General features: G+C 38.3%; 3 protein-coding genes across 5 annotated transcripts in view; 2 read left to right on the plus strand and 1 right to left on the minus strand.

The window, feature by feature from the left end:
* klar (klarsicht) overlaps nt 1-27,555 on the minus strand; it is a 607,418-nt gene that overhangs the window by 300,680 nt on the left and 279,183 nt on the right. The gene's annotated exons all lie outside the window — the stretch shown is intronic.
* On the plus strand, nt 10,786-16,232 carry LOC135715404 (putative odorant receptor 85d). The gene is made up of 4 exons (XM_065238689.1): nt 10,786-11,758; nt 11,816-11,914; nt 11,973-12,168; nt 16,095-16,232. Exons 1-4 carry the CDS (start codon nt 10,889-10,891, stop codon nt 16,223-16,225), a joined length of 1,296 nt encoding a protein of 431 aa, XP_065094761.1. The 5' UTR covers nt 10,786-10,888; the 3' UTR covers nt 16,226-16,232.
* LOC135714466 (uncharacterized) lies at nt 12,598-14,276 on the plus strand. The gene is made up of 2 exons (XM_065237847.1): nt 12,598-13,494; nt 13,689-14,276. The coding sequence occupies exons 1-2, from the start codon at nt 12,598-12,600 to the stop codon at nt 13,893-13,895; spliced, it is 1,104 nt and encodes a 367-aa protein (XP_065093919.1). The 3' UTR covers nt 13,896-14,276.

Here is a 27,555-nt window from a genome sequence, read left to right on the forward strand (position 1 = left end):
TTTACATGTAACTTACAAGAAGAGGTTACAAAGTATGCGTTGGAAACATAAAACCTGTAAATTTTGCTTTCTAAGAGTCACAATCAGCGATTTGCTGATCGCTGAGTGAGTGAGTGAGTGAGTGAGTGAGTTTGTGAAAAATCGCTGATTGTGACTCTCATGAAGTGAAATAAACAGGTTTAATATGTCAAACACATTCTTTGCAACCTCTTCTTGTATCCTACCAATTCAAAATTTTATCATGGCATCTAATTATTTCATAATTTAGAAAAACATTGTTTTAGCTGAAATGAGTCTTTGCAACCTTGCTTACATCAACCAACTGAAGGAAACGGTCATCCGAATCAGCTGCTGCTGCTGCAACAATCCGACATATCGCCGGAATCAGTTTGCAAAAAACTCAAAAACAAAAACCGAAAAATCCCTGCATCTGGCCGCGGCTGTCAGCGGGAGGTGTGCGGTGTGATTGCTTCTTTTTCCCTCGTTCCAACGTTCATCTCGTCGGCGATTAATTCGTCTTCGCTGACGAACGGTTCATTGGAAGCACAGCAGTAGGCGATGCCTCCGGATCAGGTGATTTTCCAAACCCAAAACAATCCCGAAGTAGGCTTCCTAACACGTTAAATCAACTCTGCGCAGAATTAAAGGCAGAAGAAAAACAACAACCCATTCAACCCATCACGACCGAAATTGACCGGCAATGATACTTCTACTCTTCGAAATTGGTTCATTCATCTAATGGGCTTCTCGTTCTGCTGCTCCCCGCCTGATGTTTTTGCTCAATCTTCTTCCTCGCTTTACTGTTTTTGCTCCGTCCGCCTTGAGTCATGCCTAGAGTGATTCGCGCAAGTTGTTCACCGTCTTGCTCTTGGTACGGCAAATTAACCTCGCACGAAAATTGGGAAAAATTACCGACTGCTGCTGCCTGATCATGAAAAACCTTGCGCTAGTTGTGGATGAGTCAGTTGTAGTAGTAGTAGTAGAAGTCGCAGTCTGCGGCGTTCAAGCGTTGAACGAGGTCACGAACGGTGCGCTTCCGCACCTTAAACTTCTGAAAATATCCACTCCCCGGTGCCTCCGAACTCCTCACAATTTCGCAGATTTTCCCGTTGACTAACCGAAAAACGCTGTCCCCAAAGGTTATTATTAGCCGGCGGAAAAATTTTCTCATTAAAGCTAATTCTATGCCGCCGGCGGTAACCGGCAGCAGCGGTGGACCAATATACTAATGCAATGCACAGTGGGGCGCCTCCTAGCAAAACTGGGACAAAATTTTGAAAAAACGTGTTCTATTCCTTCGATCGATTTGAAGACTAAGAACCAATTTCAGTCACATTGGCTGAATTGTGACATTTTTATCGTCATTATTTGATTAAATACCTAGTTACAGATATTCAAAGCCTACTTTGGCCGCACTTCTTTTTTTCGCTGACTTCCGAAAGTTTCAAATATATGAGATATTTGAAAAACTGATATAATTTTCTTTTAGCGTTAAATTGGTAGTGATTAAATTGGATGTTTCATTTGTAATCCGGTTAAAAAAGAATTTCTATTAAATTTCATCGATCGGAAATAAAGTGAAAAAGCCTACAAACATTATTAATTTTGATTTTTGGATATGATGTACATTTAAAAGACAAATAAAAGCTATAATTAAATTCTTAAACAGGGGATAAAACACGGCTATGGAAAATCTAATATGGCTAACCCATTATGGAGACAATATCAAAAGATCCAAACTACTTGATGATTTTCGTTTTAATTACCATTTTTTCTAAATCATGTCCTCCTTCGCCCCACTGTGCAGTGATGTGACCGTTGCGTTAGTCAGACACGCATCACCCGACCGCCGACGAGGCCACCAAACTTCATCATCAGAGGCGCATTGGATGTCCAATTCTATTTTCAATTGCAAAATTTAATGTTTTCACCGCCGCGACGCCGCCCGGTAGCGGCGAGCGACAGTTGTTGTCGTTTTTTATGCCCTGTCACCAAAACCGCAATATTCACGCATGACGTCAACTATAGGTAAGCCGTCGTTGCCATGGCAAGGCAAGCGGTGGAAAAAAAATCCTCCCCTACTGCAGCCTCACCTGGCCTGCTTAGTCGGATGATGCAAAAACTGAAATCAGCGAGTTGCTTATTCGGAGGAAGTTGCGGTAAAAAAGGTTAATTGTTCGGAACGAATTCCGAACCGGCGGAGTGCGAAATGCAACCCGCGATGTTGACGTAAAGCTAAGCATTCATCAAAATTATTGTCATTTCATGCCTTCGAGATTCGTACACTTTCGCTTTCAATTCATCGATGGAAGTGAAAAGTGATTACCGCAATGCTTCGATTGACCACTGACAATAGTCAGTTCGCTGCTTCAATCGAGGAGTATACAAGTCAAAGACCGCTTTTGAACCGTTGGTTTAAGTGGTTGCTCGGGTGATGTCATTGCGGTACAGCGTTTTCGCTAACCAAAATAATAAATTCGCGGCAATCAGGCTTAATGACGATCGTTAAGCATTGTACGTTTCAAAACGTCACAACAACAAAGGAAAACATTGATGAATAAGTTATCGAAATAAGTTGCACTGAAAATGCGTAGGAAACCGGGACTAGTTCCCACGAGTCGACTCCGTGGCGCAAAACATACAATTAGCAATGACAACTGATACAGGAAGACCTACACCATGGAACCACAAGACTTTCAGTTGGGCCTCAAAATGCTCAATTTCATCGGCGTGTGGCGCAACAATAAATGTCAAATCTTTCGCATCTACATCACTACTATCGGTATGATACTAACTTGTGAACCTCATGATGCTGAAGATTGTGCTCGGACCCGGCAGAGATGGATTCGACTTTAAGATGTTCATTTTCTTTATCGAAATATACATACGTGTAAATCATCAGTTTTGTTATCCGCGACCTCGATGGAGTACGTTGAAGAAATTCTATACCCAGATCTAATTATTGCATTGTTACAAAAATATCTCATTTTCAAAATTAATACTTAAAGGCATGTTTCTTCTACAACAATAATTGCTCGAGTGGGATCTGATGGAGTTATCAATTTACAAATTATTTTAAACTGGTAAAAACATAAAAAGACATGATGAGCAAAAAATCAAGTTTGGGGGCGACCCCGGTGTGTAGGGGTTAGCATCCATACCCCTCACGCCAAAGTCACGAGTTCCCACAGGTGTCGAACAACCCACCTGTGAGCCGTGACGGTCTACGCGTTATGTCAAGGCTTATGTCCAATCACAGATCGTTAGACTCGCACTTCCATCGAATTGGGTTCTCAGGCAGCAATTTATGTGCGTGTGGCAGTGGTTATCATGATATCGAGCATGTTGTTTGGTCATGTACCCTAAACCGTGTTGTCAGATCTGAGTTATCCACATCCCTCAGGGCCCGAGGAAAACAACCCGCGATACCCCGTTTGAAATGTCTTGGCTAGCGGAGATTTCGACTATTTGAATTTAATTTATGTGTTTTTAAAACATATAGATCTGAGGATTTAGTAGTTAGTGTCATCTTGTGTTCTCCCAAGTTGTTAGCTGCCCATCGGTGTACCCGCATGTTTGTCTTTTTCATCAGTATTTCGGTTAGTTCGAGATCAAGAGCAAATTTCTCTCCAAACCTTGTGTTCTCAATCCCTACCCTGCCATCCATTTGTTACAATTTGTTGCCCCTAACCTCGAGATAGCCGCGAGTAATCGGCCCCCGCTTTACTAACGTTAGTTTTAAGTATTTTTTTTTAACTAAACAATGAATATTGGCTCCGCAAAGCTACAGCAAATAAGCCTGGAAAAATAAAAGCATTATTAAAAAAAAAATCACGAGTTCAAATATCACCCCCGGACAAGTCACGAATGACCCAAGAGCGTTAAACTGACTATACAAAAAAAATCCAGTAATCAGATTTGTTTTGAAAAATTCCAGGACTTCATGAAAACTGTGAACTCCGAAGAGATTTTGGAACATTTAACATTGTTAAAATATATAATTAGAAAGTTTGCAATACATTTTAACTCGAGAAGTGTCCGACTAAAAAAGAAGAACAAAAATTAAAAGTACCTGAATGAACAATTTGTTATAAGATCTATGGCTAGATCCTGTCTTGGCTTTGGAGATTTGTTAAGATTCTGAGACTTCGATTATTTTCAAGCTTTTTCACTTTACGGAAATTTGATAGATTTTGGATTAAGTTTTAATAAATTCCAAATAATTTATCTTTTTGATTGGTTTAATTCAGTTGTCAAGTACAGTTTGAAATAGTAGATTGGGTATGGCCTCCATTCATTTGCGATACTTCTAACATCAAGAAATTAGGGCAATTATTTTACAAACGAAAAACTGCACGATGCGGGAGATTTACAATTCATAGGACTAACACACTTTTGAAGTTATCAAGCTCAATTTAGAAGTGTCGGAGTGAACATTCTTTTTTTTTTTATTATAAGCTTTTTAGAAATTTGCGAGATGAAGATATCAAGAGGAACATTGAGCACAAGAAAAACTTAAATCAATGCTGACTAATTTAAGCTGTAATGACAATCGTAAGACGGACCTAAACCCTATACATCCCCTGTGGTACCTTGGGAAGGAAAGGGTCACGAATCTTGAACAAAATATAGTAAAACTTCGAGAATAAAAAAAAAAACATGGAAAGGTATTCCAGATTCTAGCTTTAGATTGTATATTATAGCTTTTTCAGGTTGTCTACTAATTTTTCTTAATTAAATTCCCTGAGTTATTCAGGTTTTTTGCAGAACATTTACGAATGTGTCTACCGTAAAGTACCATAGTTTCACACATTTTTGAAAAATTCAAACACAATTTTTGATGAAAATATTTTAAAATGAGTTAAAAATGTTGAAATGTTCTATTTACTAGTATAAAGGAAAAATATAGATTTAAAAAAATATTATACTACACTACAAATTCTATAATAAAAACCGCAAAGTTAGACAACGCGCGTTATTATGATACTTCACGGTAGGTTTTCTGCTTTTTAAATGCATTAGTGAAAAGAACAATTAAATTCCTACAAAGTTTTAAAACATTACATTCAGTTTAAATTTATTCAATCCAAACGATTTGTTCAAGCTTAGCATTTATTTAATTTTACAAAGTAGGGGAAATGGCAATAATGTTGGCCTATGGATCTAAGATTAGGCCCATCGCTAAAAATCTTCTTTTTATCTATTTTATCTAGATGAACGCGTCATTGGGACGGTACTAATAGATATTTTTGGTCGCTATTGAAAATTTACTCCATTGCTGAATTTTTGTATGGGCCCAAATTAGGGGCATTTAGGCCGAAATTACATCCATCAGAGTTTCGGATTTCAAGTCTAAGTTCAAAATCTGGCTTTTTCTTTATAATCGCTAGAATATAAACAAAGTAAGTCTCAAATAATTGATAAATTTAATATTAGCAACCTAACAACATGTATGTGTGGGGGACTCCGGCATAGTGGTTAAGATCCATAAAGGGTGATACGGTCAAAATTTGGTCAATATCAACTTGACGTATTTCTTTCAATTTTGCATTTAAAAAACCTGAACACCCCTCATTTTGAAGGTGTGTGTGTGTAGAATGTTGCTCCTATTTTGATTTTGGAATTCACTCTTCAGTTGTCAAAATGCCGTCCAATCAAGAAGAGCAGCGTATCAAAATTTTGCTCGCGCATCGCGAAAATCCGAGCTACTCGCACGCAAAGTTGGCAAAATCGCTAAAAGTTGCCAAATCAACCGTTACAAATGTAATTAAAGTGTTTGGGGAACGTTTGTCGACTGCCAGGAAGTCTGGATCGGGGGTAAATCGAAAACCGGAAGCTGCTGAGACGACAAAGAGAGTTGCCGGTAGTTTCAAGCGAAACCCTAACCTCTCTCTCCGAGATGCCGCAAATAAGCTGGGTGTACACGACGATGCTGACGAAGTTTGACTGCGTGGTAATGGACGACGAAACCTACGTCAAAGCCGACTACAAGCAGCTTCCGGGACAGGAGTTTTATACGGCAAAAGGAAGGGGAAAGGTAGCAGATGTTTTCAAGCACATGAAACTGTCAAAGTTCGCAAAGAAATATCTGGCTTGGCAAGCCATCTGTACCTGTGGCTTGAAAAGCAGCATTTTCATAGCTTCCGGGACTGTCAACCAAGAAATTTACGTGAAAGAGTGTTTGAATAAACGTCTGCTGCCTTTCCTGAAGAAACACGGTTGTTCCGTACTGTTTTGGCCGGATTTGGCATCTTGCCATTACGGTAAAAAGGCCATGGAGTGGTACGCCGCCAACAACGTGCAGGTGGTTCCCAAGGACAAGAACCCTCCCAACACGCCAGAGCTCCGCCCAATTGAGAAATACTGGGCTATTGTCAAGCGGAACCTAAAGAAGACCAAAAAAACTGCTAAGGGCGAGCAGCAGTTCAAGGCAAACTGGCTTTCTGCGGCGAAGAAGGTGGACAAGGTGGCTGTACAAAATCTGATGGCAGGGGTCAAGCGTAAGGCCCGGCAATTCGGATTTGGAAAAGCGGAAGCCTAACTGAATATTTTTCCTGAATTTTATACTAATTGAACTTGAAAAAGAAATTTAATTTGATTTTTTAAATAAACGATTTCACCGATTTACACGCGTTTTCCCTTGACAAAATTTTGACCGTATCACCCTTTACCTCTCACGCCAAAATCAATAGCTCAAATCTCACGCCGGACAAGTAACGATTGACCCAAGAGTGTTAAAGTGACTAAGATAAAAAAAAAATGGTTGTTCAGAATTTGGAATATTTGGAATAAGTTTTGGCTGCCCTGAAAACTGAATTTAAAAGAAAACTTGTTGATGGTAGCATGAACTTTAAAAAGGGGCCTCCCTTAGCTCAGTCGGTAAAGGCGCAGCTACAAAGCAAGACCATGCTGGAGGTGGCTGGGTTCAATTCCCGGTCCGGTCTAGGAATTTTTCGGGTTGAAAAATTTCTCGACTTCCCTGGGCATAGAAGTATGATTGGACTTGCCACACAATTATACCAATGCAAAAATGGTACAGGCATCGAAAAGCTCTCAATTAATAACTGTGGAAGTGCATCTAGAACACTAAGTTGAGAGCACGCAATAAGCTAACAGGCGACATGCAATAAGCTTGAAATGCGAAGAAGAAGAAGAAGAAGAAGATGAACTTTAAAAAAATCAAAAGCTCAGAAATTTAATTAATTTCTAATTCCCGGATCTTATTTTATTTTTCTGTGTCCAGGATCTCGAAAAACTATCAATATTTGAATCTCTTGGAACGCCATTTGAATTCACTCTGCAATGCTCAGCAAATTATTAATAATTCTTGCTGTTATTCCATAGGAATTCCCCAAAGAATTCTCCTGAAAATTCATTTGGAGTTCTCCTCAGCATTCACTTAATATTCTCTTGAAATTCCCATGGAATTATCTTTGGAATATTTTGTTAGTTCTGCTGGGAAATGGAATTATCTAAACAATTACCACCAGAATAACCATTGAATACTTCTCAAGATCCCCTTAAAATATTCCCCAGAATTATCTAGGAAAATTCCTAAGAAATCGTTTGGAATTATTCTCAAAATTTGCATTGAATAAATTTTCCCAATAATCTTAGAATGCTGCAACTCACTCAACTAACGAATTTCCTTAGAATTTTCCTCAAAATTTGTAAGATCCTTCTATGAATTCTCCGAAAACTCACATGGAAATATGCCCCGGATTCGATTCTCTCAGCATCTCCTTGAAATTATCTTTAGAATGTCCTTAGATTTCTCATTGATATTATCTTGAAGTTCACCTTAGAGTTATCATGGTCTAATCCTTCTTATTGTTCAAATTTTCTCAAAATTCCTTAAAAATTAACGTCAAAAACTGTTATGAATTTAATTACAATTTCTTTTGAATCCTATCCAGGGTTACCTTGGAATTCTACTACGATCTATCTTGGTATTTTTTTTCTAAAGATTGACCTGGAATCAGTAGTTCCTCTGAACCACCTCGAGAACAATTTTCACGTAACAGTTCCTCTCAGAACTCTATCGGAATGAGCCCCTTGAACATTCTCATCAAATTTCAAGTTTCTTAATCTTGGTTTTGGGTCTTCAGAAATGTACACCTTCGATCCATATTCATGAAACTTTCTACGAGCATAACTTTTTTTTTAAGACCAGAATTAAAAAAAAAAAAGAGTTCAAAAGCTGTGATTTTTTTTTTTTTTTTTTTTTTTTTGAAAACAAGTTTCTAGACAACCAAAATTTGTCAAGATCCAAATTGTGAATCCTGGAATATAAGGAAAACATGGAAATATTGAACTTGTAGCACTTTTAAAGGAACCTGAAAAATATATCAAAATTTTATGACAAATCAATCTAGACCACGAACAAACAATTCCTGCTTCCGGAACTGAAAGAATTTTTATGATGTTATTACTCAAAACAAAAGAAAAGTTCTTGGTCATTGACGAAAATGATCCAAGATTTAAATTTTGTTGGCATTGAAAAGAATCCAAATTTAAAACTTATCGCACAAATCCTTTTAAATTTGACTCAAGGAATTTTTCACAGAGCTACAATCTGATCTCACACAATTGACTTGGAGATCTAGTCATAACCCTCTTAGAGTTCATCCCAAAACTCCCTAGGACTTTTTGTTCGAAGTACCTTGGTATCACATATCTCTAGAATCCATTGTAACATCTGTTTAAAATTGCTTTGGACAAAAATTTATCTTACTAGTGACAGTTATTACTTTCTCACGCAAGAAACCATCGATTATTTTCAACTACAAACTACTAGGCACGACTATCGAACGGGTGCATTGCGTGAAAGACTTTGGGGTTTTTTCTAGACTCAAAGCTGACATACTCACACCATAGCGTCCAGAACTCTTGGCTTTGTCTTCAAGATTACTAAGAACTTCACAGACATTTACTGCTTGAAATCACTCAATTGCTCCCTCGTACGATCTGCGTTGGAATACTGCTCTGCAGTCTGGAGCCCTAACTAAAATAATGGGGCCGAGCGAATTGAATCTGTGCAACGACGTTTTCTTCGCTTCGCGCTCCGTAAGCTGCCTTTGAGATACCCACTTCGTCTTCCAAGCTACGAGAATCGCTGCCAATTGATCAATGCCTCGAGCCCTTACGTATCCGAAGAGATGTTTTCAGAGCCTTAACCGTCGCCGATACTCTGCAAGGAAGTGAACATTAATGTTCAACCTCGATCACTACGCAACAGTCTTATGCTGAGACTTCCACTTCTTCGAACTAATTATAGCTTAGGGAGCGCTATATACGGCTTGCAGCGAGTGTTCAACCGAGTAGCGCCGATGTTCGATTTCCACTTGACACGGACTATGCTTCGCCGAAGATTCTCTGCCTTTTTTGCTGACCGAAGGCGCTTGACGCCCAACAGCTAAATGTAAAATTTAGGAGTTGTACATTTTAAGTAACTTGACAATGCTTTCCTAATTATTTTCGTTTGTAACTGTAGTATATGTAGTCTATAAAATCTGTACTTTTTTTTACAACACATCATTGGGACTATTTCAAGCGTAACTATTCAAATCGACGTATCTGCTTTTGTAAACAATCACTTCAATCGACGGTTTGTCTTAACTGCTAACTCACCCACGCAAGCAAACACCAGCATAAGGTAGGGGAATCTTTCCCTTACTAGCTGATGTTGTTAATTTCTGTGAGTGAGCTATCAGTCGCCACAAATCGCCGATTGAAGTGATTGTTTACAAAATCAGATACGTTGAATTACGCTTGATTTCTAGTCTTTTGATGCAAACATAACAAATAAACAAATAATCAAATATAATGAACATTTAGTCCAGTGCAAGGATCTCGACATTTCTTAAAGAGAGGAAGAAGTACATTTTCTTTCAATTTGGTATCGAAGTTCACGGATTTAATCCATTTTTTCCGGTGACATCGAATTTCTGGCATTTCCCAGTTTTCCCGGCTACCTGTTTATCGTGATTATTGAATTTTGCAGTTGAAACTGGACTCCTCAAAGATGAGGAATGAACATCCAACTAAGCATATTGTGAACCTTTCGAATGTAAGTACAGGAAGTGAAAGTGTAAATGTTACTAATTTTAAGATAACGTTCATAACGTTCTACAACTTTGATCAATATGCCATCAATGTGTGTTTTTTGTCGAATTGTTGAGCGAAGTTATGGTTAACAGCATTAAAGGAACCCACATGAAAGAGTAAGAATATCCTGCAGGATTTGTTTGATAAACTGAAAATAGCATGATCCTATTCTCAGACATTGGCATTAAGCTACGCAATTTATCTCTATCAGTGATACCTGGTATCGGTTGCTATGCAGAAAGACCAGCTGCTCATACTGCAGCGTGCTCAAAGGCCTACTGTGGTAACGGCGGCCAAGTTCTACTATGTCAGCATCTAGCGATTAGGAATTGTATTACAAACAATCTACTCGTACTACCTAATTATGAAAGATAGATTCTAGGATTTTGGTTGCTAGTAACGTGATGCACATTGAGAGAACACTATAAAACATCGATAGTAATTAAATAAAATACTACACCGTTTAGCAGTACATAGCAATCATAGGATTCTACAAATCTTCTAACGACTACAAGATATGTAATTATCGAAATAGGAAAGCTGCTTTCCTTCCCACGAGGCAAATCGAACAATTAACTCGTGATAGGACAAACAACCGATAAAAAAATTGGTTAAGAACGCGTGTCCTTACTTCCTAATTATCACTATTATTATTATTATAACTGTATTTCAGAGATTTTCAGTGGCTCATAATTATAAACCAAAACACAACGAAAACGTGAACCGAACCTTATCCAGTTTAAAAGCACCTCACAACCATCGCCACTCAAACACTGTGAAGATGTTCTTCAATAAGACCTTTTCCGCGGAACGGAAAGTCCTTCAGGTGAGTCACAAAATGCTCAATCTTATCGGCGTATGGGACAACGAAGCCAGAGACAATCGTCGAATCTATCGCTATTTCGCCCTTGTTGGTTGGATGCTGCTGAACATAATGATCCCAAAAGCAGTGCTCGGTTCCGGGAAGGACGGATTCGACTCCGTGGCCAGAAATCTCGCTGAATTTATCTTCTTTAGTGACGTTTGTATTGCGTCTGGCATTTTCGTGACTCGTCGAAGATCGTATGGGCAACTGGTGCAAGTGCTGAAGGAAACGTTCGATCGATACGAATCAAAAGAGTACGTTCAAGAGATACGGAAATTCAACCGGCGGATGGATTCCTTCGCGAGAGGCTACAATGCATACGTGGGCTTGATGTTGGCACTGTTTCTGGGAATTCCGATCATCTCCACACTCTGCAAATGGATTTTTGTATCGGACTACAAGAGAACTGACTACATTCTGATTATCGAGGTGCAGTACTACTACTTGGACATCCGCCGAAATATCGTCCATTACCTGATCTATTTTGCCTGCGCCGGTCCGGCTATCATGTGTTCGGCATATCAAAGTGGTTTGAAAGCAGCCGTGTTTTTAACACCACTCCAATACGGAGCGAAGCTGTTCGATTTAATCCAGATGAGGATCAACAATCTGAGGGATGTCAAAGCAGGCGAAGAACGGACGGACGAACTTCGAATGATCATTGAGTTGCACAAGATGGCGTTGAAGTACACGAAACTATTGGAAGAAACGCTCACCTTCATATTGCTCAACCAGATCCTGAACTGCATGGCTATTTGGTGCTTGATGATGTTCTACCTTTCCACTGTAAGTATAGCTAATATAGCTCATTGTGCATCAACATTGAAAATTTAAACTTTATAGAACTTCGGTCCAAACGCCAGCAGCGTGGTTGTTCTCTTCATAGTTTTGATGGGCGAAATGGTGGTCTTTTGTTTCAACGGAACTCGGCTGAGTGAGAGCGTAGGAACACTCTTAATAATCAATCGCCAATCAGTTTAAATAAAAATTCAAATTACAGGCACTCGCAGTAAGCCACGCCATCTTCAAACACCCGTGGCACCTGGAGCCGGTTGCTATGCAGCGTGATCTACGGTTCATGATGCAACGGGCACAAAGGCCTACTGGGATAACGGCGGCCAATTTCTACTTTGTTAACATCGAACGCTTAGGATTAGTGATGCAGGCCTCGTACTCGTATTATCTTATACTGAAGAATAGATTCTAGAAACCGCACCGGATTGGTCTATTGTCGTTTGTACGAGAACGCGTTTCTATTGGATTTGTCAAGCGAATTTAATGCTGATGCTTAAAACCGGTTTTAATTGCTATGTTATTTCACAAGTATGGTGCATCTGGTTTACCAAGTAAAATATTGCACCGTTTACTGCACATAGCAATCATAGCAATTCGATCTTTTCTAATGGCTGCAAGATGTGCAATTATCATCACGGGAAAGCTGCTTTCATTCCCACGAGGCAAATCGTACAATTAACTCGTGACAGGACAAACAACCGAACTCGACAATTATTCAAGGCCGCGCGTGCTTACCTCATAATTATCAACGAAAACACGACACAAGCTAGGACCGAACCTCATCGAGTTTAAAAGCACCTCGCAACCATCACCACTCAAACACTGTGAAGATGTTCTTCAAGAAGACCTTTTCCGCGGAACGGAAAGTCCTTCAAGTGGGGCTCAAAATGCTCAATCTTATCGGCGTATGGGACAACGAAGCCAGAGACAATCGTCGAATCTATCGCTATTTCGCCCTTGTCGGTTGGATGCTGCTGAACATAATGATCCCAAAAGCAGTTCTCGGTTCCGGGAAAGACGGATTCGACTCTGTGGCCAGGAATCTCGCTGAATTTATCTTCTTTAGTGACGTTTGCATTGCGTCTGGCATTTTCGTGACTCGTCGAAGGTCGTATGGGCAACTGGTTCAAGTGCTGAAGGAAACGCTCGATCGATACGAATCAAAGGACTACATTCAAGAGATACGGCAGTTCAATCGGCGGATGGATTCTTTCGCGAGAGGCTACAATGCTTACGTGGGTTTCCTGTTGGCACTGTTTCTGGGAATTCCGATCGTCTGGACGCTCTGCAAATGTATTTTCGTACCTGACTACAAGAGAACTGACTACATTCTGATTTTCGAGGTGCAGTACTACTACTTGGACATCCGCCGAAACATCGTCCATTACCTGATCTATTTTACCTTCGCCGGTCCGGCTATCATGTGTTCGGCATATCAAAGTTGTTTGAAAGCAGCCGTGTTTTTAACACCACTCCAATACGGTGCGAAGCTGTTCGATTTAATCCAGATGAGAATCAACAATCTGGGTGATGCCAAAGCAGGCGAAGAACGAAGGGACGAACTTCGAATGATCATTGAGTTGCACAAGATGGCGCTGAAGTACACGGAACTATTGGAAGAAACGCTCAGCTTCATATTGCTCAACCAGATCCTGAACTGCATGGCTATTTGGTGCTTGATGATGTTCTACCTTTCGACTGTAAGTATCGCTAATGATGCTCGTTGTGTATCAACATTGAAAATTTAAACTTTATAGAACTTCGGTCCAAACGCCAGCAGCGTGGTTGTTCTCTTCATTGTTTTGATGGGCGAAATGGTGGTCTTTTGTTTCAACGGAACTCGGCTGAGTGAGAGCGTAGGAACACTCTTAATAATAAAACGCCAAGCAATTCCAATCCAATTAACAATTTCAAATTACAGGCACTCGCAGTAAGCCACGCCATCTACAAATACCCGTGGCACCTGGAGCCGGCTGCTATGCAGCGAGACCTACGGTTCATGATGCAACGGGCGCAAAAGCCTACTGGGATTACGGCAGCCAAGTTCTACTTCGTTAACATCCAACGATTGGGAATAGTGATGCAGGCGTCGTACTCGTACTACCTGATACTGAAGAACAGATTTTAGAAAGTGGCATATCGACAAAACAAATTGTTAGTATCGCATTGTCAGTTTTTTATTCCAGGGCACGAGTTTCTGTTAGATTTTTCACGCGACATCCAATGCTTATCGTACTAGGAATAGATTTTAACAGTTGAGATTCTGTCATTCAGGAAGCATAGAAGATCTGTAGACGCCCAAATTCACCAGGAAAGAAGTTAAAAGAAGAATTAATTCCTGGATCTAGGATAGAAAACACGGCGAACTTAGAAAATCCAGATCAAAATAGACTGCACAATACACAATTACTCGCACGCGTTTTTGATAGTTTAGTGAAAAGCCTTTGCATGTCACATAACAGTTTTGCAAAATAAAGCATTGAACAGCAAAATGAAGTTCTTTTATTTCTTTTACTCACAAACACAGGCCCAAAAATTTTAGCATGCCCAATCTGATAGTTACCTGAAAGTAGAAAAAAAAAACAAACAACATTAGTTAAGTCAAGTATAATCGAAATTCCGCGCGCGCAACAAAGGTAACAAGAGGTCATTTGAAAGTATCTAAGAACCAATTAAAATTCAATTTCCCCCGGCGTCGAACGGTCGGCTGCCGGCTTGGATAAAATCCCCATCGAACAATGAATCAGCGGAAAAGCCTTCAATCGGTTGCTTTAAAACATAACCTTACCCTCTGCCGTAAAGAATGCTTACAACCTTGCAGATATAGAACCAACAGGCAACCTGCTGCGATACAGTGGAAAATGTTCTGTTATTCCAAGCAAACATTTTAAGCGGCGACCTTAACAACAACACCCGTGTTCACGGCCTACTATGTGTTGCCGCTAGGAATTGTAAAGTCACAAATGGTATCGCAACGCGGCTTCTTAGCTGCCGATCAATTTTATGATGGCAGACAGGCAGGGGGCAAATGATAGGAACAAAAACTGCACAAAATAATAACACTTATAATGGAAAAACGGACCAATAATAGCTCCGTAATAGGTGGGGAAACTATCGGTTTATAGAAGGCGAGTACATGGCGATTATAATTACAATTGCTGCTACTTCTCCGTGCCCGCGTTGACGAACAATCGATTTCTGTAAGCCCATATAAGATGGATGCACTTGGTCAGGCACAATCAATGTATATTACTGTGTAATAGACTAATAGGTAATGGTGGCGAAGATGAGCAGCAGCAGCAGCAGAAAAAATCATAGTTACACCGAAGTGAATCCGTCCTTGAGTCTCGTTTGCAGGAACCAAGCGTTGTTTTGTGAACGACAGTCCATGTAAAATGTCCGTTGTAGTGGTGCAAAAACAACCTCCTAGCTTCTGCTGAAGCAACCGACTTCGTCGAAGCCGGTATTGCACCGCGCGGACCCCGTGTTCGAAATGACCGAAACAAGACGAAGAAGTTCAAACGTCAACGATGGAAAACGTCAAGGTGACTTCGAAAACAAAAAATAATAACGTCCGAAGCAGCCGAAAGTGACTGCGCTCCGTCCGTCTGCTGTCATATTATATTGCACATTCCCGTCCACGTTACCGCCGCCGAACGACCATAGAAAAATAACGAGAAATAGTAGCAAAAAGCCACATAGCCTACTACTGCTGTAGGTAAACAAAAACCAAACGTCATTGTGAAGCCATAGGGCTTCCAAAAGTGTACATATTCACACATTTCTGCTGCCTCGTCTCCATCTTGGAGAACTCCGGGGATGGTAAAGGTAGCAGACATGGTGATTAATCAATGCGCGAGTAATTGCACGTACACGAGTGAGTGCAGTGAAATATGGTTCCACTTTTCTTCCATTCCACCATCGCGCCTATTTTGGGCAGCTGGTGGTCTTCACACCCCATGCATCGAAGATGGCTGCGGCGAAATGGGATTCCAGCCGCGTGCTTGCTTTATCATAATATCGCACCGCATGCAGCAAGCTATGAGTAGCATGCATGCGACCCTACAACGAGAAAAACCGCAAATGTAGGTAGGGGAAGTGGCTCTAATATTGGCCGATGGATCTGAAGATAGGGCCCATCGTTAACAAGTTCCCATTCTTGATTTTTTCTTAGAGCAGTGCGTCATCTGGGCAATACAAATGGAAATCGAAAAATGCTTTCCTTCGAAATGTATGTATGGGCCCAACATCAGGGACATTAACCCTATATGCAACAAAAAATGCATTCACTGCCGAGATTGGAAGAAAACTGAAATGAAGAAGCTATCCATCAAACGCACACATACAGACATGCACGGATGGGGTGTGATGGTGATTAGATATGGCAGTCTCGAAGAAAGTGAACCAGTTTTTCCTTTCTCTCGCAATCAGGTGATAGTAAAATTGATGCATGTCTAACGGCGTGCCATCGAGGAGAAAAACGGATGAATTAGGATCCGGAGGCCTTTTTCAAAAGATGCACATTTGACCTTGTTTCTCATGTATGGATTGCAAACGTTTACATTTAATTCCGAAGAGGTGGACCCACGTGTAACGGGTTCATCAAACATGCAAACAGTCAATCATCGTTAGGAATTGTGCATTGGCGCTTTTTCCAACAGCAATTTAATAACACAATAAGCAATCAAGAGTTCAGCCTGTTCAAACGCTAAATGATGCAATATTGACGACAAGCAAAACCTGCACCAGGAAAGTTGACGCAAGGCGGTGCAATAAATGGTGAAAGTTTGTTTGAAAACATTCTGCCACAGGAAACGGCTTAGAATGTATGATTAAAGTTCAATGATTTGTCAAAATTACAATACTTGATGAAGTGATATTTTTTTTAATTCGATTTCGATCTGAAAAGTTCCACGTCGAATGACGAATCTATTAACGAAAACTTTGCATAACACTTAACAATTCTTCACAGTTTACCGCTGTTTTACCTAGGATTTTCTTAAAAGTTTCTTTCGAAAATATCTCTCCTCGGTATTCATTAAGTATTATTTTGAAATTCCCATGAAATAATCTTCAAGATTTTCTCTATATCCCAAGGAACTCTTATTTGATTGTATTCCTTTGAAATTTACCTCAAAACATCGTTGGAAATTTCCTTAAAACTTTCCTCAAAACATCTTCATATACTTCTAGGTTGGGATTATCCTTGGAATTTTCATTGACTTATTTTCAGAATATCTATTGCAGTGATTTAGAGATTTTAGTGACCATGTTGAAGAAATAAGTGACCAAATAGTGACTTATAGTTGTAAAAAAGTGACTAAATTGTGACCTAAGCGTAGAAAATTTGTCATTCTGATCGCATACAAAATAAATGTTATTAATTTGGATTCTCATAAACACTGTAATATGTACGATAGAAACCTTTAAAGCGAAAGATTCAATAGAAAGTTTATGACTAAGGCTCCAAGCTTCTACTACCTGGAAAAAACCTGAAAAACCAGGAATTCTCAGGAAATTTTATTTCTCCTGAAAATACCTGGAAGTCTCAGGGAGTCTTATCATTATTCAGGAAATTTAATAATTTTATTACTATGAATGCATTTTAACATAAATACATTTAATATTCCAAGTTATTTTCTTTCACACATTGAACTTTATAGATCAAGAATGGATTAATCTTCAGTAACAAATACATTTTAATAATTAAGAGGCTTCAAATGTTTTTTTTTGGTTCTAGAATATGCATAATTCACACAATTTTTATAAATTGTTAACTGAAATGTTATAGGACTCAAGAAATTTTCAAGAATCTGGAGTCATATTTCTTGCAAAGTTTTTATTATAATTTCTAATGACCTCATTCACCTGGAGTTCTGGGAAAAAAATCTAGGAGAAAAACATCAACTGCAATCTACTTTCATGGTAGTTCTGAGGAATTTTAGACTTCATGTGAAGCCTAAAGGGTGTCCACGATGAAATTGCCACACATAAAATTGATTCGCAAAATTCGAGTTTTAATCCGATTGCCATCAAATTTTCAGGGATTGAGAAATAACTATTAAACTTCATTTTACCATTTTACTCGTATTTTATTTACAGTCCATACGCAAATGCCCGCACCTTGGCCTTAACCCCGGCCATAAGATTCTGGACAACCTGTGAATCAACCGTTTTTTGCATGTAAACCCATACTTTCTTCAGTTCCTCGACTGTCTTCACTACCTTAGGTCGTTTAAGAAGGTGCTGCTTCATAATCGCCCAGTACTTCTCGATGGGGCGGAGCTCCGGAGTGTTGGGAGGGTTGAACATTTTCGGCACGAAATTGACCTTATTGTCCGCATACCACTTCAGCACGTCCTTGGAGTAGTGGCATGAGGCCAAATCCGGCCAGAAGATTGTTGGGACGTTGTGGGCCTTCAGAAGAGGAAGCAGCCGCTTATGAACACCTCTCTTTTATGAACACCTGTCCGTTCATCGTGTCCTGGGTCACGAAAGGTGCACTCCGCTTCCCGCACGTGCAGATGGCTTGCCAAACCAGGAATTTCTTCGCAAATTTGGACATCTTCTGAGTGCGGACATGCTCCGGAACGCTGAACTTATCCTTGGCCGTAAAAAACAGGTTGCCGGGGATCTGTTTGAAGTCGGCCTTCACATATGTTTCGTCGTCCATGATGCAGCATTCAACTTTCGTCAGCATGTTGAGGTACAACTTCCTGGCACGGGTTTTGGCGGACTTGTTCTGCTTCTCGTCGCGATTAGGGGCCTTTTGTACCTTGAACGTTCGAAGCCCAGCCTTAGTTTTGGCCTTCTGGACAAAACTTCGGCTTAGGTGCAGCTTCTTAGCCACATCCCTAACGGAGGCGTTCGGATTTCGGTTGAAGGCCCCAACTACGCGGTTGTGATTTTTGGTGTTGTACGGAATACTTTTTCCTTCACTTCTGGGCTTCCGATCGGTGGTCAATCGTTCCTCGAACCGCTTAATCACTCGCGACACCGTGGAATTCGCGATTCCCAACGTTTTAGGGATGGAACGATGCGAGAGATCCTTGTTCTCGTGATGAATGCGCAAGATTTTATCACGCACGAGCTGTTCTTTCGACTCCATTTCCGCGAGTTTTGATCACAGGATGTAAATAATGCACTATGAACTAAATCCACCCAAATTTTCATTAAATTCTACCCAACGGTTAAAAAGTTAGAGCAATTTCATAGTGTGGCAATTTCATCGTGGACACCCTTTAAGCCTAAGATAGTAAACTCCAAGCGAATTTTCATGAGAAATCTCCGTTGAATATGAAATGGACTATTCTGAGGTCTTCAGAACTACGTGAAAGTTCCCAAAATGTTCCTGAAGTTAATTAAACTGCCCTGAAGTTCATTTGTAGCTTGAAAATCTAGCCTGATGCGCGCAATACTTCTCATCTTTTTTTAACTTCTCTAAACTTTCCACAATTTTTCCTAAAGTTTCCACAATTTTTTCTCTAAAGTGTTAAAAATTCACTGAATTTCTCGAAACTTCTTTAAAATTCATGTAATTTCCCTGCTCTGGAATATCTCTGCACTGAGGATATCTGTTCTTTCTTGAAGTTTTTGTTGTTGATTAGAGCTTTATTAGCGAGATCAAAACTTTCTCAAAACTTCTCTTAAGTTGTGCAGTTCTCATGAAGCTTGTTGTGCTACCTTGAATTTAATTGAACTGTTCTAAAAATGTTTAAGCTTGCGGACTTCTGGACTTATGTGAAAATCTGGGAACTTCTTGAAATTTCCCGCTAATGGAACTGAACTCCCCTGAAGTTCCCTTTGTCTTTGAAGCTTTACTAAACTTATTTGAGATGCTCCCGAAATGTCCATGAAAGTTCCTGAAATTTTCGGACCTTTCCTTAAGTTCCATATACTTTTATGAAGTTCTCGAAATGTTTCTGAAGATCTCTGTATTTCTGTGAAGTTTTCGAATATATTCTGAAATTTCAGGAACTTCTCCAAGCTTCCGCAGCTAAATAATCAATATAGTTCTATGATTTTCACTGAAGTTCTCAAGATTTGTCCGACGTTCAAATTATCGAAACTAATTCATAACTTCTTCAATAGTCTAGAGTTTCCTGATGTTTTTATAACTGCCCAAAATATTTTTCAATTTCCTTAAAATTCTGTAGACTGCCCTGAATATCTTAGTATTTTTTAAAAGAACCCGCCATTTTACTTGATTTTATTTCCTTTAATTTCTACAATTTTCCTTAAGTTTTATAAAGTTTATAAATGCTCACGGAACTTTGCCTTAAATCACTAATTTTCCGTGGAAAGCCCAGAAGTTTTCTATGCTTACCATAATTTCTCTAAATTGATCAAATGTTCCGGTAGATTTTCTTATATATATTTAAAATTCCCTTAAACTTAAGTTTTCGGATCAATCATAGAATCATTGATGTTCTCTAATCAACTTAGTTAAATTTTCTATTTTTTTTTTATTTTTATCTTGAAACTTCCATTATATAACACCCTTGAAATACACTCACATTTTCCGGATGTTCCTATAATTTTAATTGCGTTTCAAAAAATTTCTCTGGGCAATCCGAAGTTTCCGGAAATTCCGGTTTCTGTAAATTCCTTGAAATTTTTAGAACTGCCCTTTAATTCTCTGATCAGTCTTGATGTTCTTGGAACTTCCCTAAAACTCTCAACTCTAATGAAGATCTCGGTTCTGCTTTAAAATAAATGGAATTCTCGTAAACACCTTTAAACATCCCTGGAATTCTCTAGATTTCTGTGAAGTTCCTGAAATATTTATGAAGTTTTCATAAATTTTCTGAAGGTCTCTGTACTGAATCTTTCGGAACATCTTATGGGTTCTCGATTTTAATTCAGCACATCATGGATTTGTCTAAACTTACACTTAAAGATTTTTAAAATAATTCAATAGTCTGGGCTAAAGTTTCGGGGATTTCCCCTTAAGATCTCGGAATTCCTCGAAGATCTCTAGATTTAGCTTTTCTGAGATCAATAGAACTTAATCAAAGTTCCCACATTTTAGTTAGTACGAAACGTCAAGACATTAAAAATGTTGTGATCTTAGACTTACTAAAATGAAGTATTTAAACACTTCAACATTTAGAGGATTTGATGCTTTACTATCAAATCCTCTAAATGTTGAAGTGTTTAAATACTTCATTTTAGTAAGTCTAAGATGTTTCTTAAAAACGGATTGTCATGTCTTAAGAACGTTTGCTTTAAAAACATATCTTTAACACAGTTTAAAAATAGCATGCTTATTCTTAAACCTGGAAATTATCCACCAAAGTTATGGAAAAACCAGGACAAGGAACTTTATTTAGCCAAATGAGTGGACACCCTGTACAGGGTGATTCAGAATAACTGTCACCTTTCACAAATATTCAATTCTCAATGGGTAAAATGGGTATATATGCAAGTATTTTTGTTTTAAATGTGTACAAATATCAGCTTGTATTGATAGTAGGCTTTGAAATTTCATTCGTTTGTGATTTCAAGCAGCCATTGACGTCATAATGAAGCATGGCATAAATCTGTAAAAAAATCGTGTGTTATCTTTTAGAAACTGAAATCTCTTCGAAAGAATGTAACATTTATTTTTGCATCATTATAGAGGTACAAAGGAACCATGCTTGGAAAATCCGTTCAATGTCAGAGCTTAAACGTATCACCAGGACTCAAAAAGTGCTGGAACTAAAGCGTGCGTGCCAGCTGTGGTTAATTTTCATGACTAATGTGGCTGGTTATTAAGGTAAAGGGAGAGAGATCTGAAATAAACTATGCTTAGTTGAAGGTTATATATGTAGAATATCTGGAATATAATGATATCAAAAATTCATGCAAGCGTTCAATCGTTATGACCATTTCTAAAAGGGACAGCTATTCCGAATCACCCTGTAGATAGAGAAGAACGATTAAACGTAAAAAAAAAAACTCTATTCAAGGTCGTCAACTTCGAATTGTTCAAAAGTAGAACGAAATGTAGGCCTATTCAGAAGAATGATCAATCTTGAAATAAATTCACGTTTAAAAAAGTGACTTATTACAAGAAAAAGTGACTTCAGTGACTTGGCCTTAAAAAAAAGACTTTTTAGTGACTGGCTTGAAAAAAGTGACTCGCTACCAGCCCTGGTATTCTCTTTCTTCTATTGGAATTCTGCTTTCAAGTACCTTTGAGTTTTCCTTAGAATTCACTTTCGGTTCTCCTTATAAATCCCTTAGAAAAGTCTACTCAAAATTACTTTACTCTCTTTGAATTCTATTTGGAATTACCTTGGGATTCTACACAGAATTCTCTTGTAAAGTTACTTTGAATTCTACTGAGGATTCCCTTGGAATTCTAATAATATAGGGGAAATGGCTCTAATGTTGGCCAATGGAACTAAAATTGGGCCCATCGCTAAAAATATGCTATTTATCAATTTTATCTAGATGAACGCGTCATTGGGATGGTACTAATGTATATTTTGGTTGCTTTAGTCGATTGCTGAATTTATGTATGGGCCCAAATAAGAGGCTTTTAGGCCGACAATACATTCATTTCCCCTATCTACTAAGAACTACCTTAGAATTTTCCATAGGTTTCACCTGGAGTCTGGAGTTCCTATGAACTAATTTGAAATGAATCCTCAGATTTCCTGTGATATTTTCAAATGAATTGAAATTATGCCTAGAGATCCTTGGAAGTTGTCATAAAATGTAGTCATCAAAGTTAATAATATTTGAAACTTTTGCAAGGCCCTTATTTAATTTGAAATTTGAGCTCTAATCTCATACAAACGCAGCCAGTACGAGAAAGCATCCTGGAAAATGATTAGGTTAGATGAGGTCTAATCATTTTTCTTGTCTAATTGATGTTTACAGCATATCTGAGATATGATATAAACACCAATACGGCCAGGCCTACTGCGTTGTATTTGCCGCAGAGATGATTCTTGGAAATGAATGGGAACATTTCTTGAATCTACAGGGGTGGAAGGATGCGTGGACATACCGTACCAAACGCTCCGAGCTACTGTGTGTAGTTGTGTGTAATGTGTAAATATTTGTGCAATATTGAAGAGTCATAAAATAATGCAATGGAAGGATGTTACCGAATTATCTCCTATGTTGGTAATGATTCTTTGCACGCACGCACGTACTCATGACTATAAACTGCCCAAGTAATCATAGGCACAGCTGAACAACGACTATATCAGTGTTTGTATGTCCTGATGAGGCCTGTATATAGCCGAAAAGGCGAAATAACGTGCCTATGGTTGCTTGGGTGAACATCAAATGATAGATTCCTCGAAATGAACTAAACTTATCTTTTTTTGCTTCTTCCGTCATGTTGAATGGATGAACCTTTCAAATCTCCTCGACGACGATCCCCAGTGACTGCACATTTCGGGAAACTTAGCAGAATAGAACGAAACTGAATGTATGGCAACCCTCTGCGTCGTGCCCCACAAGCCAGCTGTTCATGCTACCCGGCAAGAGCTTTGAATCTCATTCATCTTGCACAATTCACACGCGTTTCTGTTATGCACTTTTCAACATTGATTTAAAAGCTTCGCGACACTTTGCAAGCATAACAGCATTAAATTAAAAATTGATAAATCAGAGGAAGAAAAACACGCATGCTTACTCATGCGCTGATTAAACAGTACTCGAAACATGAGAAAAAGTTACTATAAATTGGCGGAAAATACCGTTTACTCAATTATAAGGATTGTACCCCGGTTATAGCCAAAATGCGTGAAATCCTACCCATTTTTAGTTGGTAGGATCAAAGTAGGCCGTGCTACGAAAATGTCATGTTTTTGTTTTCTTGCGTCGTTTTCGCTTTTGTAACAAATCAAAATTTATTACTTAATACGTGTTACTATCAAAGAAGTTTTTTTTTTCTATTATGATACAGTCGAAGTTGAAGTTCGACTAATCTTTATTTTTAATACATCTTGCAATACTGTTTTTACCGTAGTCAGTAGGAAAGAAAAATCACAATTTTACTTTGAATTTCATGCTATAATATAGAGAAAAAATCACATAGGACGCAGCGCATTAGACGATTTTTCTCAACGACATAATCAATGAGTGTTACATTGGACGTTTTATTCTACATGATAGAAGATTCCCTTTCACGGATTTCAGAATAGAGTACCTAACATTACATTGGTTTTCGATTCCTCGCCTTTAGAAAATGAGCACCTACAAGGCTGGTAGTGGGTATGTGATGTAATATGTAGTAGTGACTTTAGTGACTAAAATCACGAACATAGTGACCAAATAGTGACCTTTCAACCATTAAAAAAGTGACCAATAGTGACATTTATTGATCGGAAAGATACTTTTCATATTTTTTAAAAATAAAACAAATTTGAGTTTGATTTAAAGATCACATAAATTTGCTATAAAAAAATAAGTATGAATTGAATAAGCAGGAGCACAGTCCAATTCTAATCTCCATTTCCTCACTTTCCTCACAAGTATCGATTTTAGACAATTTTTTAAAATTCTAGGACAGCAATTTTTGAAGATCTAGGATCATACATATCCTTCCGATGCATTTAGCAACATGAAGTAATGCAGTCTAGAATTAAATGTATATAGATATAAGTTAGACATGAGTATATTAATAAAAGATCCTTCTCTTCTTTGTATTTGCTATAAAGAACTGGTTGTCTTTTAACTTTGCTCCACTCCTCCCAAGAATATAATCTTCTGTAACACCTCAAACATAGAAAAAGAATCATAACTCTGGGATCAAGACAACTTTACTAGATCGCAGTTTAAGAAAAAATCTTATTATTACGGCACGAGGAAAATTTTCCCAGATGGAATGATCACGGACATAAAACAAAATTGAATGCCTCAAGGATTTAAAATCTCGATCGTGAAAAATTTGAGATTTAGGAATACATTTTTTTTAAGAACCGGATCTGGATTTTTTGTATTAGTATGGGAAAAATACAATACAAATTAATGGACTTAAAAAGGAACTCAAGAATCTGTGAAATGATTTTTTCTCGATGTTTGGACAAATAATGCTCAAGCTACCGGGGGTCAAATATTTTTAAAATGCCTGGCTTTTGAACAAATATCGAGAGCTTGAAAATTTTCCTAGATCATGTTTTGACATTATACATTGAACCAACGGTAAAAGTAATTTTTACCTGAAAATTCAGGTAAGCTCTTCAAAATAGGAATCCCGCACATAAAATGCAATGTCATAGTAATGAATTCCACTGGATTCACTGGACCAGTCCACATGTCATGCTGGTTAAGGTTAAGTGAAATTCAAGTAAGTTTTTCGTGATTTCATTTCATGGTATGAACAATTTCTTGTCGTATTCGAAATTCAAAAATGGCGATAGAAGAAAGTGCCCTTTCGTCGTTGTTGGACGAGTTGGAATTACCAGGCTTCTTCATGTTTTCAAGCGTAAGTTTTATAATTTTCATAAATTAACACTCATTTATAATTTAAAAATGAAATTGCAGATCACGGGAACGGATTGTTCGAGGTGCTAACAATCAACAATTGACGAACGAGATCATCAGTGCCAATTATTGAATTATGTAAATTAGTGTTTTTTCCTAGGATGCAATAATTTGATTACTCAATTAAATCGAAATATATATCTATAGTCTAACACCAATTCACTTTATCATTATTACAAAATCCAGTAACATTTATTTGCTAATCCGCGTCGTTTTTTAGTTATGCCAATTTGAAGATCATCGTACAGTCCGATAAAATTTACGTGAAAATCAATTGATTTCTATGTGAATCACTCAAATGTAATCTCTCCCCCAAAACACGTATTATTCACCTGAAAAGTGTGATGGGTCCAAATATAGCTGACATGATGACGGACTTCAAATTTTCTAGAGCACACATCTCGGAAACTACATCAACTTCACGCTTTTCAAATGTAACTCCATGCTTACAGCATATTGTTATTGTTTCAAAGAAGCTACACAGTTCGGAAAAGAAGTGTAAATTTCTGTTCAATATGATGCACATAAAAAGAGCGTCACATCTCATCTAAGTTTACATTATAAATCGTGTAAAGTTCTGATAAATGTTGCAAATATTGTATACAAAAGCACATATTTGTAAACAACATTACTCACAAGTTGCTCGTTTGCGTGAAATGAAATACAAGTTTACGTGAATAAATGTTTACATCACAATTAAAATTCAGAATTTTTTGCTGTGTAGATATATCATCAGACGAACATTTTGAAACTCAGAAGAACTACTCATGGTTGAGAGAAGGAGAAATTTGCTATAAGAAATCAAAGGCTAAAAATTAATCATCTGCAAGTATTCCTATTTGCGAGATCTCTCATATATTTTCAAAGTCTTAATTCTAAAAAACATGTTCTACGCCTATGGTCTTCAAATTGTTCAAAGGTTCAGAATCATGGATTCCAATTTGCCAATCATCAAATAAGAAAATGAGCCTGACTACCTTAGAATGAGATTGTTAAAATTATTCAAAGACTCAGAATTATGAAAAACTGTTACCAAAGATTCAATTTTTATATTTTTCCAAAAATCCTGAACTCCTGTATTCAAGTTCAAAATTTATAAAAGGCATTTCTTGAATAATTCATGTTGGGTTCATATATGTTTGTCCCTTCTCAGACAAAGATTTTGGAACATTTTCGAAGTTTCAGAGTGTTGCAATTGTTACAAAGAATGCTCTAAGTTCTGTCTAAGTTCTCTGCCAAATTACTCATGACCCATTCAACCTAATGGTCCTAGACCTCAGCGGCTATGGATGTCATCTTCTATAATTACATTATGTGTTTGAATGAAGATGCACTACTTGTGACCATCGGTTGTAATTTGATGCTGATTACTGACCAATGATTTGAATACACTGCCTCTAAAGATCATTCAGTTCGACTTCTATAAAATGAGCGACGGAAGCCATAGGTCGCCTCTCCGTAAGCGACCGATTGTTTGTGTTTGCTCCTTTGTTTACTGTGGGATGCGGCACTGTCGCAGGCTGATTGCGAATAATTTTACGCTCTGAAAATAGTCCATCAATTGCAAAACATAGTTGAATATGCTTAACGTCAATATCGGACATTAGGTGAACATTTCTAGATAGAGCTGGAATTAGGGCGTAACAGCTTTTGTAAACAATGACTTCTTTCGATGATTGCTAGAAAGTTAAGGCTCACCAATGCAAATCAACAACACCATCGGGTAGAGGAAGGCTTCCCCTACCCGACGGTTATGTTGGTTTGCGTGGGTGTGCCTTGAGTTCCTAGAAATTGTCGATAGAAGTCATTGTTTACAAAAGCTGTTACGCCCTAATTCCAAATCTATCTAGATTTGTGTGAGGAAGTGAACGTATAGAGTTGATAATTCCATTATAGTACGGCAGTATGAAAACAGGAAAGAAGGACAATTTTGAGGAAGGTATGAGCGGATCAAGCATTCCCTTTACCAAACTCATCGGTGTTTCCCCTCGCCACCACAGGCAAATGGAACGATCACCGTTTCGCTCACAGAAACGGTTCTATGGATTGTTACACACTCAAGTCGCCATCTGACGTAAGCATCTAGTCGATAGGTTTTGAAATTTCAGCTATTGTTTCCTTTACCAGTGAATGTTGATGAAATTCCCAAATAGTTTCGGGGCGCAAAAAACTTAAAGGCTTTTCTAGGAAATTACCCTGAAATAACTCTCCTGCAAACTCTTAATGAAGGATTTAGTTAAGAAAATGTAAATATTGTCTATAACTTCTTAACGGTTTTAAAATAAGAAATTCAAATC

The sequence above is a fragment of the Ochlerotatus camptorhynchus genome, unplaced genomic scaffold (assembly GCF_037179485.1).
Source record: "Ochlerotatus camptorhynchus isolate MF236.1 unplaced genomic scaffold, CSIRO-AGI_Acam_v1.1 ptg000045l, whole genome shotgun sequence".
Lineage (NCBI taxonomy): Eukaryota > Metazoa > Arthropoda > Insecta > Diptera > Culicidae > Ochlerotatus > Ochlerotatus camptorhynchus.